The 13,067-nt window shown below is 39.8% G+C and overlaps 1 protein-coding gene across 6 annotated transcripts in view; it reads right to left on the bottom strand.

The window, feature by feature from the left end:
- Positions 1-583: 583 nt before the first annotated feature.
- RBM45 (RNA binding motif protein 45) overlaps positions 584-13,067 on the bottom strand; it is a 31,104-nt gene continuing 18,620 nt past the window's right edge. For 2 of the 6 annotated variants that reach the window (XM_024114761.3, XM_005300463.5), the window contains exons 9-10: positions 11,236-11,436; positions 584-837 (exon numbers count right to left, since the gene is read on the bottom strand). In XM_024114761.3, the coding sequence (XP_023970529.2) occupies positions 11,244-11,436 (193 nt within the window). In that variant the 3' untranslated portion in view covers positions 584-837; positions 11,236-11,243. Of the gene's footprint in view, positions 838-4,073; positions 7,004-7,776; positions 7,968-8,483; positions 8,575-11,235; positions 11,437-13,067 lie in introns of those variants that run through there. The other 4 variants (XR_256301.5, XR_006176939.2, XR_010591329.1 and 1 more) reach the window with 4 other exon arrangements.

The following is a 13,067-nucleotide window of genomic DNA, read 5'->3' as shown; positions in this document are numbered from 1 at the left end:
ACAACTGGAATAGTGGGTTGCTTAATAAACCATTATAGTTCTTTGAAAAAGGAATGACTACAGTTGTTCAGATGGTATATATTTCATAGTTAAATAATGCACTTTAGAAAAAAAACCAACCATGATATTAATGATCACAGCTACCACTAACTAAAGTGGGCAAGGGATAAGTTTCAATAACCCACATCTGACTCCCAGTCTAGTGCCCTGCACACTAGACAACAATAAATCAGCTTTTCATACTTTTGGCCTTAACAAAGGAAAGCACTCAAGCAAGTGCTTAAGTCTCCTCCCTCAAGAGGAAAGTTTTCCTGAATCTGGGCCTGTCTGGACCAGGCTCAATCTTGGCAGAAACCGGTAGCAATCTTTGAAATATTCTGCACCATTTAAAAAAAGAATAAAAAAAAATTATATATATTTTTAGTTCTCATCCTAATTTGACTGTGTTAACGTCTGCACTTTCAATTACTCTTTAGTATGTACAGTCTGAGTCATTAGCAATTAACCAGTGAAACCATTAATATTGCCTCCTTTATTTCCCCCCCCGCCCCCCATCTTTAACGTGTTCATGTTAGAGGCAGGATTTAAACAAAAAAATTTTATTTCTCTAATATAGAATGACAGACTGCTACAACAAATATCACTTTACAATTAAAAACGTTGGCTAATTGTAGATTTAAATTACATTCTGTATTTTGGGTTTTTTTAAAATAAAGTGTTTTTTCCCCCACAAACATCAGCTAACAGTACAAAAAGCTGTCACTGTCCACAGGAACCGTGTCTAGTCATGGTTTTCAGTCAGTCAGCTGAGGGTCATGCCATTAATTAATCTCTGCTCTGTAGAAAGAACACAAGTATGAAGATAGTGTCAAAGATAAAATACCTATATTTATTTAAAAATACATATTATAATAAGGGTATTTCTTACAATGGCACTCCAACCCACACATAAAAGCCTGTCTATAATTAAAATATTTAGAGAAACTAATATTCTATGTATTCTCTAACAAATTCTGTGTGAAAGCAAGCATTTTTTTCTAAAACATACTGTGTATTATCTTGTGAATTAAATTATGTTGTAGTTCTTTATTAACAGAGTGCCTCTCTATTTTGGAGCACATTTGATTGCTTATACTGTAACCACTCTGAATGTTCATATAGAGAAAACATAAATACATGCATATTACTGTACTTCTCTCTTTTCCACAGATTTTTTTTAAACTTTAAAGCAAACAAAATCAAGGAAGCAAAATTATTCAGAACAAGGATGATATAACAGAGTAGGTTCCAAAGAGTTCTAGAAAAGACATTATGGATTTCCACAACCTATTAAATTATTAGAGATTCCATTACAAAAAGATTCTGGGAATCCAGCTAGGAAGACAGCAGAAGTAAATAACCAACATACATATACAAAGATTGGAGAGGAGGGAATGCAATACCACCTCTCTGTGCAGGGCTACTGAATTCAGAAAACCAGGGTTTATTTCATTCTGTAAAGACTAGTTCTAGAAGTCTTGACTTTATATGTTTTCAAGATGTTGCTATTATACAGCTCAGCTTTTCTAAATCACTTGTGCAACCCCACAAAAAGTGTTTGGTCAATGCTAATGGCTACAGTGAACAGAAAAAAATCCCACAACATATTCCTCTGGAAAGTGCTGGATTCTCCCCTCCATCTTTTAATTATGGCATATTAGAGAGATAAGGTGGGTGAAAAAAATATCTTATTGGACCAACTTTTTCGAGAGACAAGCTTTCGAGCTTATACATGTCTGGGAAATGTACTCAGTGTCACAGCTAAACACAGGGTAGAACAGATTTTTTTAGCATGTTGAGTACATTTCCCAGGCCTGAAGGAGAGAAAGCTTGTCTCTCTCACCAACAGAAGTTGGTCCAATAAAGGATATTACCTCACCCACCTTTTCTCTCTAATATTCTGGGACCAACATAGCAACAACAACACTGCATAGAAGTTATGGCATATGTCATTTTCATTACAGGAATCACAAACCTTCAGCCAAACATGAAATGCTTAGGTAAAGCAATGAGATTAAGGTAGAAAAATGCCAAGGTGATGGTGGAGGAGAGGAAGATAGATGGTCAGTATCAAGAACTTGAGACATATAATCAATTTTAAAAAGTTTAGAAGTAGGAGAAGCCCTCTGTACTTTAAATCAATCTGCCCAAACCTGGATTGATTTAAATCATGGTAATTTAAGTCACTAATTTTAACCTTAAAATTTATTTGGACCAGTGTATAAACATAAGGAGAAACACCTACATCAAGCGTTTGAGTTTAAATCAATAGTCAAAAGAAAGCCACCATTTTAATATTTTTTATTTCTTTTAGTTACTTCCCTAGACAATGTGAATATTCATTGGTCAGTATGAGAGCTGGAGCTTGTCAAATTGATGAGATGGACTGGTTTAGTAAATTATCATACATTTACTCAAATTCTTTGAAAATACAGGTTATATTCCTGATTATTATGATTTAAAAGCAGGGCTGTCAATCACAGTTAATGCATGCGATTAATGCAAAAGAAATTAACTAGATTTTAAAAAACGTCATGATTAATTGCAGTTTTAATTGCACTGTTAAACAATAGAATACCAATTTAAATTTATTATAAATATTTTGGATGTTTTTCTACATTCTCAAATATTCTGATTTCAATTACAAAGTGTACAGTGCTCACTTTATATTATTTTTATTACAAATATTTGCACTGTAAAAAAGATAAACAAAAGAAATAGTATTTTTCAATTCACCTCATAAATCCCCTCAGTCCTACTTCTTGTTCAGCCAATCTCTAAGAAAAACACATTTATTTACATTTATGGGAAGTAATACTGCCTGCTTCTTATTTACAATGTCATCTGAAAGTGAGAACAGGCATTCGCAGGCATTGCTGTAGCCGGCATTGCAACGTATTTATGTGCCAGATATACTAAACATTTGTATGCCCCTTCATGCTTTGGCTTGTAGGTTCTAAAATTTTACATAGATTTGTTTTCGAGTGCAGTTGTAGAATTTTTTTTTAACATTTGTTAATTGCACTTTCATGATAGAGAGATTGCATTATAGTACCTGTATGAGGTGAATTGAGCAAGGGACCACAATACATTTAACTAATTCAATTTTAACTGACTCAATTATTAGAAACTGTATGTATCCCCACTTAAAAAAATAAATAAAAACCAGGGATTTTTGCATTACAAATGCACACTTCTTGAGGAAATACCTAAAGGAAACAACCTCAAAAGAGCCAAAGTAGTAAAACTTTTACTTCATTCTGATAAAAGGTCAAAAAGATTATACAGTTAATCCTCCTCTAATTTTTATACTGGTTAAGAGGACAAAGCATCTTCACTATCCCATGTTACAATATAGCTACAGCATGTGAGCAAGAATCAGCCAGCCGAGTACTGGAGAGAGAATGCTTGGTGCCACCTCAGAGCCCTGGCCCTTCTGGTCCAATGTCCCATATCCAGCTGTGGCCACCCCTGATGCTTCAGAGGAAGGAGATCAATAAACCAAAACCAAAAACCCCAGAACACACTGGGGGGAAGAAAGGGGAGAAAATCATTGCCCTCCAAGTGGCCAGCTGAAACCCTGAAGAATGAGCATTTAGAACATAAAACAAAACCACAAGTGACTCCCCAGGGCTGCTAAACCCTTCCCCCAATCAGATTCCTAAATTTGTACATCTCTCTCTTAAAACTTAAGTTGTTTGCCCAAAACTCCTATTGAGTTTTCTGGAACCTCACCCCTCTGATGGTTAGAAACCTTCTAATTTCCAGTCTGAATTTGTTTGTGGGTAATTTATAGCCATTTATTCTTGTGATAACATTGTCCTTTAGCTTAAATGGCTCTTTACCCTCCCCGGTATTTACGAAAGCTATCATATCCCCTCTCAGCCTTCTTTTTGCTAAGCTAAACAAGCCAAGCTCTTTCAGTCTCCTTTTACAAGATATGCACTCCATTCTCCAGATCATGCCAGTAACTCTTCTATACACCTATTCCTATTTAAAATTAATCTTTTTTCAACATAGGTGACAGGTTATCAGAATTAAAAATTTTATTAAAGTGAATGTTTAAAATGAAATATACACGAGTTAAGAGGCAAGGTACTGTACATCTGGAGTCAGGCTTGGGTTATGGGGGGGTTACAGGTATCGTTTGCAAGGATGTAAAGATACATACATATCGCATAACCTGCACAGACAAAGATTGGGGTGCAAGAGTTTTTAAATTGTCAGTGGATAAGTGGGCTCAGGTACGCCATCCATGGAATGAATAAGGAGCCCAAGTCAGTATTGGTATAGCGGATAAGTACATGGGTGGGGTACCCTTGGTCTCTCAGGGAAGGAAGTGGGTTATTTCCCTGGTCGGCGGTCTCGGTTACTCAGTGTGGTACTGACGGTGTCCTGTGATGTGTTCCGTATAAATGTCTCTGGACCACCTGATGGTGTCGGACACCATGAGCTGTCTCATGAGCCGGGCGTAGCGTCGACCAACTCCGCACGCTCTCAAAACTGGCTCGTTGTGGGGGTCCCAGGAGCCCAGGGCTCCCACGATCAGGGCGTGTATCTGGACCTCGCAGCCCTGGGGTCTCGGCCAGCGGGATGTACTTCAACGTCTTCCGTGCTCGGGCCTCGTGGAGGGCCGGTGACCGGTTTTCAAAAGGCACCGTGACGTCTACGATGAGGACCTTCTTCTTTTCTGCGTTCGTCACGATGATGTCGGGTCGCAGTCTGCTGTCTATCCCGGGGATGGCAGAGTCGAGGGTGATCTTCCCCAGGGATGGCTTTCACCAGCCAGTTTTGGATGGCCTTGTGGTGGTGCCGCCAGGCTCCGGAGTGCTGTTTGCATCCGCACAGGACGTGGGGCAGGGTCTCGTTTGCATAGCCGCACTTCCTGCAGCGCTTGTCCCGGCTGCCATGGCGGACTGCTCCGTTGAGGGGAACACAGTTGAGTGGGGCCCTGTGGACAAACCGCCAGTCGGCAAACCTGATGAAGCTGTCCCCAGGAAGGAAGTGGTTGCTGGCGTCCCACTTGCTGGACACCTCGAACACCTTGCCCTGGTCCAGCTTCCGCTTGAGGTTCTCGGCATAGTGGCAGCGGATGGTGTCCTTCAGGGTCCTTTCCAGCATAGCTCTGGTGGTTGGGGTGACGACGGTGTGGTCCTGGGTCTTTAAGCATGGCATCAGTATTCCCAGCTCCCGGAGCTCCTCACAACACTTCCAGCAGCAGCCGATCCTCTAACCCAGGTGTCTCGAGGCGTTGCGGGCGCGGGACCAGAGAGAGGACAGGTCTCCCCCCTCTATTCCGAACTCAGCCTCCAGGGAGCTGCTGAGGTAGGTGGCGATGTCCTGCTCGGAGGGGGCCCTGGCGATGCGTTTCCTGACCACGGCCCATACGGCTTCTTGCGCAATGCTCCTCACCGTCGGGTCTGGGCACGTCAGGAGGCGGAAGGCGTGGGTCATCACTGCCATGTCGCACAGGTCACCCATCCGAGGTACATTTGCGCCACCCTGCAGTACACCATATTCTTGTACAATGAGTCTTACAAGTGCCTTGTACAATGGCATTAATACTCCTCTCTCTCTCTCTCTCGGAAATGCCTTGCCTGATACATCCTGGGATTGCATGTGCCTTTTTCACAGCCACATCACATTGGTGGCTCAGTCATCCTGCAATTGACTCACAAACCCAGGTCTCTCTCCTCCTGTCACTTCCAATTGACGAGCCCCCAGCTTGTAGCAGAAATTCTGCTAATTTAGTTAATCCTAAATACATGAGTTTGCATTTTGTACTATTAAATTTCATCCCATTTCTGTCACTCCAATCTTCAAGGTCATCCAGATCTTCCTGTATAATATTCCGATCCTCCTCTGTATTGATAATGCCTCCCAACTTTGTATCATGAGCAAATGTCATTAGCACACTCCTACTTTTTGTACCAGGGTCATTAATAAAAATATTGAATCAGACTTGTCCCAAAATTGATCTTTGAGGAATTCAAGTAACCTCCCTTCAGTCCAATAACTCACCTTTCAGCACAACCCACTGCCTGCTTCCCTTTAACCAGTTACAGTAACTCCTCACTTAAAGTCATCCCGGTTAACATTGTTTCATTGTTATGTTGCTGATCAATTAGGGAACATGCTCGTTTCAAGTTGTGTAATGCTCCCTTCTAACGTCGTTTGGCAGCCGCCTGCTTTGTCTACTGCTTGCAGGAAGAGCAGTCCCTTACAGCTAGCTGATGGGGGCTTGGAACCAGGGTGGACCTGCAGCCCCTATCAGCTCCCCGTATCAGCTCCCCGTGCAGCAGCTGCCTGCAGTTCAGCTGTGTCCCTCCCCCCACTGCCATGTGCTGCTCCTGCCCTCTGCCTTGGAGCTGCTCCCCGAGACTCCTGCTTGCTGTGCAGGGGGAGGGAAGGAAGAGGGGGGCTAATGTCAGGGTGTCCCCCTCCCTCCTGCACCCCGCTTACCCCATCTTCCATAGAGCAGGGCTCAGGACGGAAGGAGCTTGCTGGCAGCAGCTGTGGTCTCAGCAAGCTTATCTAATTAACAAGGCAGTGTACTTAAGGGAACTGCGCATATCTCTCTCTACACAAGGCAGCAGGAATGGAGGGAGAGGAGTACTGTCATTTAGCAGTAAGGGAAATATCCCACCCTCTGACTCCACCTCAACCAAGCTTCCCAATCATCATCACTGTGTACCAGTATTAAATTGTTTGTTTAAAAGTGTGTGTGTGTGTGTCTTTTCCCTCATTTACATTAATTCTTATGAGGAAATTGGATTAGCTTGACATCGTTTCGCTTAAAGTCACATTTTTCAGGAACATAACTACAACGTTAAGTGAGGAGTTACTGTACCTATCCACCTTACAATTCTTGTACTGCACCCCATCTTCCAATAAATTCCCATGTGGCACCATGTGAAATGTTTTACTGAAGTTCAAGTACACCAATTTATGGCACTTCCCTTATCTAAAAAAAAAAAAAAAAAAAAAATCAGTTATTTTCTCAAAGAATGAAATCATATTAGTATGGCATTATCTACCTTTGGTAATCACATGCTGCATTACATTTCCTTTACCATTTACCTCAATGAATTTAATTATTCTGTCCTTCACAATTTGTTCTAAAGGCTTGCATACTGCTAAAATCAGATTAACAGGCCTGTAATTGCCTGGATCATTTTTTCCCCTTCCTTAAATAGAGGCCTGAAGTTAGCTATTCTTCAGTCATATGGTTCTACCCCAAACAGACAGATTTATTGAATATCCTTGCTACTGGACTAGCAGTCTCATTAGCCAGTTCTTTCAGTATTCTGGGGCAGAAATTATTCAGTTCCCCTGACTGGAGTGCATTAAACACTAAGTTTTTCTTCCACCTCAGATGTGGTAATTTCCATTTCTAGACACTCTTTTTCCATCAGCCGTACTCCTTCAGGCACATGTCCCATAGTATTATTCTTACTGAAATCAGAGGCAAAAATATTAATTTGGTTTTGGGGCCATACCTAGATTACCTCTAATTTCCTTTCCATCAACACTACAGAGCAACCGAACTGCATCCTTCCTTATTCTCTCATTATATATATATTTTTTAAAACGATTATTTTAATTTTCTTGGCAAGAGCTAATTCAGTTTGACTTTTAGCAATTCTCTCACTTTATTCCTACGTTTTCTAACCTCCACAACTTAGCTTTCTTTGCTGATCAACCCCTTTTTTCATTCCCTAGAAGCACTCTGCTTACCCCTTTTTGAGCTGGTTATTCATCCAGCTTGGGCTGGTGCCTTTGCATACAAGATTTTTTCCTTTGCTTGGGATTAAAATTTCAGATAGTTGATTTGAAGAAATTCCAAGCCTCTTCCACATTTAAGTTCTTGAGCTCTTTAGTCCAGTTGACTTCTTTAACTAACTCTCTTAAATTTCCCAAACTCTGACCTTTTGAATTAAAAAATGGTAGTTGATTAAATGGAAGGATAATCAAATCAGGTAAACTGAATCATTTCATAACCACTCAATCCAAAGTTACTTCCTACAACTCTTCTAGGATGTCCTTGCTACTTATTAAAAGAGAGTCTAAAATTGTATCACCTCTTGTTGGTTTCGTGACAATTTTATGAAGTTTTCATCTATCACATCTAGAAATAACTAGGCCCTACCAATACAAGTAGCATTTATTCTCCAACCTATATCCAGGAAATTAAAGTCTTCCATCATGACAATTCCCTCTATTATTGAAGAGATCTCTATCCACATGTGAATCTGACCCTGGGGGTCTATAGCAGACCCCTAACACAATCCAAATACAATTCTTCCCCAAAGAGATTTGGACCTGAACAGGCTGTGTTTTGTCCATACTATCACTTCATATTCCTTTAGTTTACTGCTTAGTTGATGCACAATGCTACTGCACCACTTTTACCTTTATTCCAATCTCTCCTAAACAGTACATACCATTCAATAGCTATATTCCAGTCATGAGTGCTATTCCACCATGTTTTTGTAATCCCTGTAATATCTGTTCTAATCCTCCTGCTCAGATGCCCTATGGAAAAATAGTTAATGGAACTCCTATTTATTTTTGTGTGCAAAATTATGCACAAGTTAAACTCCAAACTTTCCCTACAAAGTTCAATATACAGTGACTCAAAGGAAAGCCTCACCATCATCTAAAAGATACTCTAAACAGTACCTCTAATTACAAAAGTATAAATCACTCATAAAAGGTATCAATTACACAACAAGCCATTATCTTGATAATTTCATGACACAAAGACAGACAAAGAAACATCTTTCTATTTTAAAGCATTGGAATTCGATCCATTTCAAAGTTCGTGGAAAGTTTCAGAGTTCAACCTTTTTCCAATGCTTTCTAATTGGAAAAATCATTAAAATGGCAGTCCTTATTGAAAGACAACCACCTCAGTTATTCAGTGGAGAGATAGAAATAAAACCACTACTTTTGCAAAATTGGAAATTTCTTTTAAGAAGAACAGGAACTTGCACAGATATGCAGTATCTTCCTATAACATCTATGCTAGTGTGCTAAACAAAGTTAAATAAACCAAAATGTCCCCTCCCCCCACCCAATATACATACATATATTTTTTTCAATAAAAAAGTTTTACACTTTTACACAAACTGTGACAGCAATGATCGAATTGTGCCTTGGATGCATATTTTAGCCAGATTCTTAAACCTGCATGCCAGAAGTTCAACATTTTAGGAAAATCTGTAGCTGCTGCTCAAAATCAAAGGATCAAAGAAGCTAGAGTTACAGAACACTGACAATACAATCTGAGAGGCATAACAGTTTAAATGTTTTATATCGTCTGCTGTAAGAAAACAAAGAACTTGTTTCAGGCTGGGGGGCGAGGGAGAGAGAACAATGATAATATTTAATATATTAGAACGGGGGGCCAACCTGTATCTCTGGAACCACATGCGGCTCTTCAGAAATTAATATGCGGCTCCTTGTATAGGCACCGACTCTGGGGCTGGAGCTACAGGTGTCAAGTTTCCAAGGTGCCAGGCAGTGCTCACTGCTTACCCCCTGGCTCTGCCACAGGCCCTGCCTCCACTCCACGCCTTCCTGCGCCCTGCCGAGCCTGCCATGCCCTCTCAACAGACAGGACCCTGACCTCATCTGTGACACTTAGCTTCTTAACTCTACCAAGCTCCATCAAAAAGGAGCCTGAAAGACAGATGGCTTTAAGCCCCAAACGTCTCTTTATGGAGCAATCTCTGCCTGAGGAATGGAATAAAAAGCTTCAGTAATAACCGCTAATAGTCACAATGTAAAACCATTAGACCTAAGTAAAGTAGATTTATTATACCCTTTCCTTCTTTTAAATCCAAGCAACCCCAGATCCCTATTAAACCCTTATTCAGAGGCACCCAATATTTACCTCCCTACTTGAGTCATGCACATTGAAGACCAATGATCACTGGCACTTTGCCAGTCTGTATTGGCTATAGCCAAATACTAGCTATCACATTCCACTCCTTCAACTCCAGTTATAAGTGGCATGAGTAATTTGACAATTTGATGGGCAATTAAGTATGGAATTGAATCTAGCACCTCATTGTCTTGCCTTTGCTTAATTCATAATAGGAATTCATAATTTTAAATAGTATTCTGGCTGGTGTGCTACAGAATCTAGAGTGACAGACCTCTCACAATGTGCAACTCATCACCTGTTTTCCAGGTCTCATTCTTTGGTCTTGCAAAAGATCTTTCCTAAATGGATTTCCCATTTTATTAAACTACAGGAGCACTCAGATGCCCATTATCCCACAGCTAAACTTTACTTCCATGGTCTTACTGATGATACCCCATCCCTCCTACCTTCGGGGGAGGTGAGGAAGAGCCTTCACAGTCTTTATCTTATCTATATATCTCACCAAATGATAGTGGAACACACACAATTTTGGTCTTCACAGATGCACATATGGAGAAATTCCTTTCCATTCCTTACCAGGAGAAATAACCTAGACCTACTGGGTAGGATTTTCAAAAAGATATCTAAATGATTTTGGAGCACAAGTTCCATCAATTTTCAACAGAACTTGTGCCTTAAGTCAATTGGGTGCTTTTTAAAAGTCTCTTTCATTCTCCCTTTTCTGGGAAATACTACAAGACATATTTACATTATGGATTTCCCCTAGATAGCCCAGAAACTTTTGGGTTCTCACTTGTCTTTCTTCCTTCTTCTAAGATGCACTTTATTTACCACTTTCCTCTATTTCTTCTCTTTTCTCAGACCTCAGATCTTTGGACTTACCTACCATCATTGTGACAGGTGGTGTTCTTTAGTGAAAGAATGATAGAGACTGATCTCAATCATATCCTTTATTTTTCTATATTTTCCCCTCTTTAAAATGTTCAGCATTGATACATTAGAAGTACATAAAGTTAATCATTTTCATATGGTTGTCCAGACTGATATCGATCAATTGGTTTATGTTTAACTATATATTTTTAAAAATAAACAAAAGTTTTATTTAAAAAAATGCCTACTAAAAATTAAAAATATGCTTTTGGGCAGTGATCTTACATTCCAAATTTATCATGAAGCAAGTTTTTAAAGACAAGTTATAAATTTCTTAAAAACTGAGGTTAGAATTGAAATGTTACCAAAGAATAACAGAGGACCCACCATTTAAACTAGCTGAATTTTAGTTTACATCCAGATGAAGTACTTACCCATGAGGTCAGTAAGTTCTTTGACGTTTGTTAGATTCTTCTGCAGGGGAATCTGCCAACATTACTTTAAGCCTGACACCATTCACAATCTTGCCATGTAATGCAGTTATGGCATCGCTAGCACTTGTTCTGTCTGCAAACTTAGCATAGCCCACATTTTTTCCTAACACAAGGTAAACTTCTATAAGATGTCCAAACCGACTTAAAAAAAAAAAAAAAAAAGAAGAAGATTGTTAGGCCACATTCTCTAAGCACTCCCTCAATAAAAATCACCCATATCAGTGCTTTACCCAACATTTAAAACAAAAAAACAAGTAAACCTGATCGACATCATGATCACTACAGGTGGTGTGGAAGTAACACTTTGGTAGTTCTTCTGACAACTTCAGAAAGGATGTCTGTGGGCTAGTTTACTTATGTGAGTGGACTATATTTGTTCACTTGTGATTTACATTTGAGAAGACCTCAATAAAGTGCCTTAAAAATAAATATTAAAAATTTATCATAGAAAGTCCTACTCTCCCAAGTCACCTGAGGGCTCCAAGGCAGGGCTGAGGCAGAGAGAAGACAAGACAAAATGTACTTATATGTAATATAAGTTATGTCAGGTCATAATATAGGATGCAAAGACCATGAAGAATAGCTTCCTTTCCCTTCAGACTCTGACTAAGGTAGTCCAGTAGCCCAAGTAGGTACATTTCAAATTCCACACAAACTGGCACTGGGGTTTTCTTTTTGTCTGTTTTCAAAAGTGGCTTGACTTTTAGAAAGCGCTGTCTCTCAGTTACGCCAATAGAGCTGGCAGATATCAGAATGGGGGAATGTTGCCATGTCCCTTAATACATACAAAATAATCCAACAAAGTTGGTAGAGCAACTCTAAAACGAGTTTTAAAAAGGTGAAATGGGCAAAAATTGTCTCCCAAGTCTTTGATACTAATCTGTTGGGTACCCTCAAATGACTTTTGGAGGCAGGCCAGTAGTACAAATAAGATTACATTACTTCAGGTCAGGTTTTAATTATACCAGAAGCAACTTCCTGAATCTATATTGTTATGCAGGTTTCCCACAATCTCTCAAATAATAAGCAGTTAAAATTTCAAGCTGAAATAGATATGTGATACCATAAGAGCATGAAGTACTAAAGCTTTCTGCAAATAAAGTGTATGAAACTGATAACTTGACTTCAGGATTATCTGCACATCAGGTTTAATAACTGGCAGCACAATATTGACATTTGTTTGGAAATGGACCATAATTTATTGAACATAAGAATGGCCACAATGGGTCAGACCAATGGACTTAACTACCTTCAGTAATTTTGTATCATTTGCAAACTTTGCCACCTGTCTTCCAAAAGTGGCCAATGCCAGATGCTATTAACAGAACGGGGCAATTATCAAGTGATCCATCCCACATCATCCAGTCCCAGCATCTGGTAATCAGAGGCTAATGTTACTCAGAGGATGGGGTTGCATCCCTGACCATCCTGGCTAATAGTCATTGATGGACCTATCCTCCATCAACTTAACTAATTCTTTGTTTGAACCCCATTATAGTTTTGGCCTTCAAAACCACCCTGGAAACAAGTTCCATAGCTTGACTGTGCATTGTGTGAAGAAGTACTTCCTTTTGTTTTAAAGCTGCTGCTTACTAATTACAGTAGCTCCTCACTTAAAGTCGTCCCGGTTAACGTTGTTTCATCATTACATTGCTGATCAATTAGGGAACATGCTCGTTTAAAGTTGCGCAATGCTCCCTTCTAACGTCGTTTGGCAGCCGCCTGCTTTGTCCCCTACTTGCAGGAAGAGCAGCCCGTTGCAGTTAGCTGGT

This window comes from Chrysemys picta, chromosome 11 (assembly GCF_011386835.1).
Source record: "Chrysemys picta bellii isolate R12L10 chromosome 11, ASM1138683v2, whole genome shotgun sequence".
In the NCBI taxonomy this organism is placed as follows: Eukaryota; Metazoa; Chordata; order Testudines; family Emydidae; genus Chrysemys; species Chrysemys picta.
Note: the sequence above shows the minus strand (reverse complement) of the source record. Positions and strands in the feature narration are given on the sequence as shown.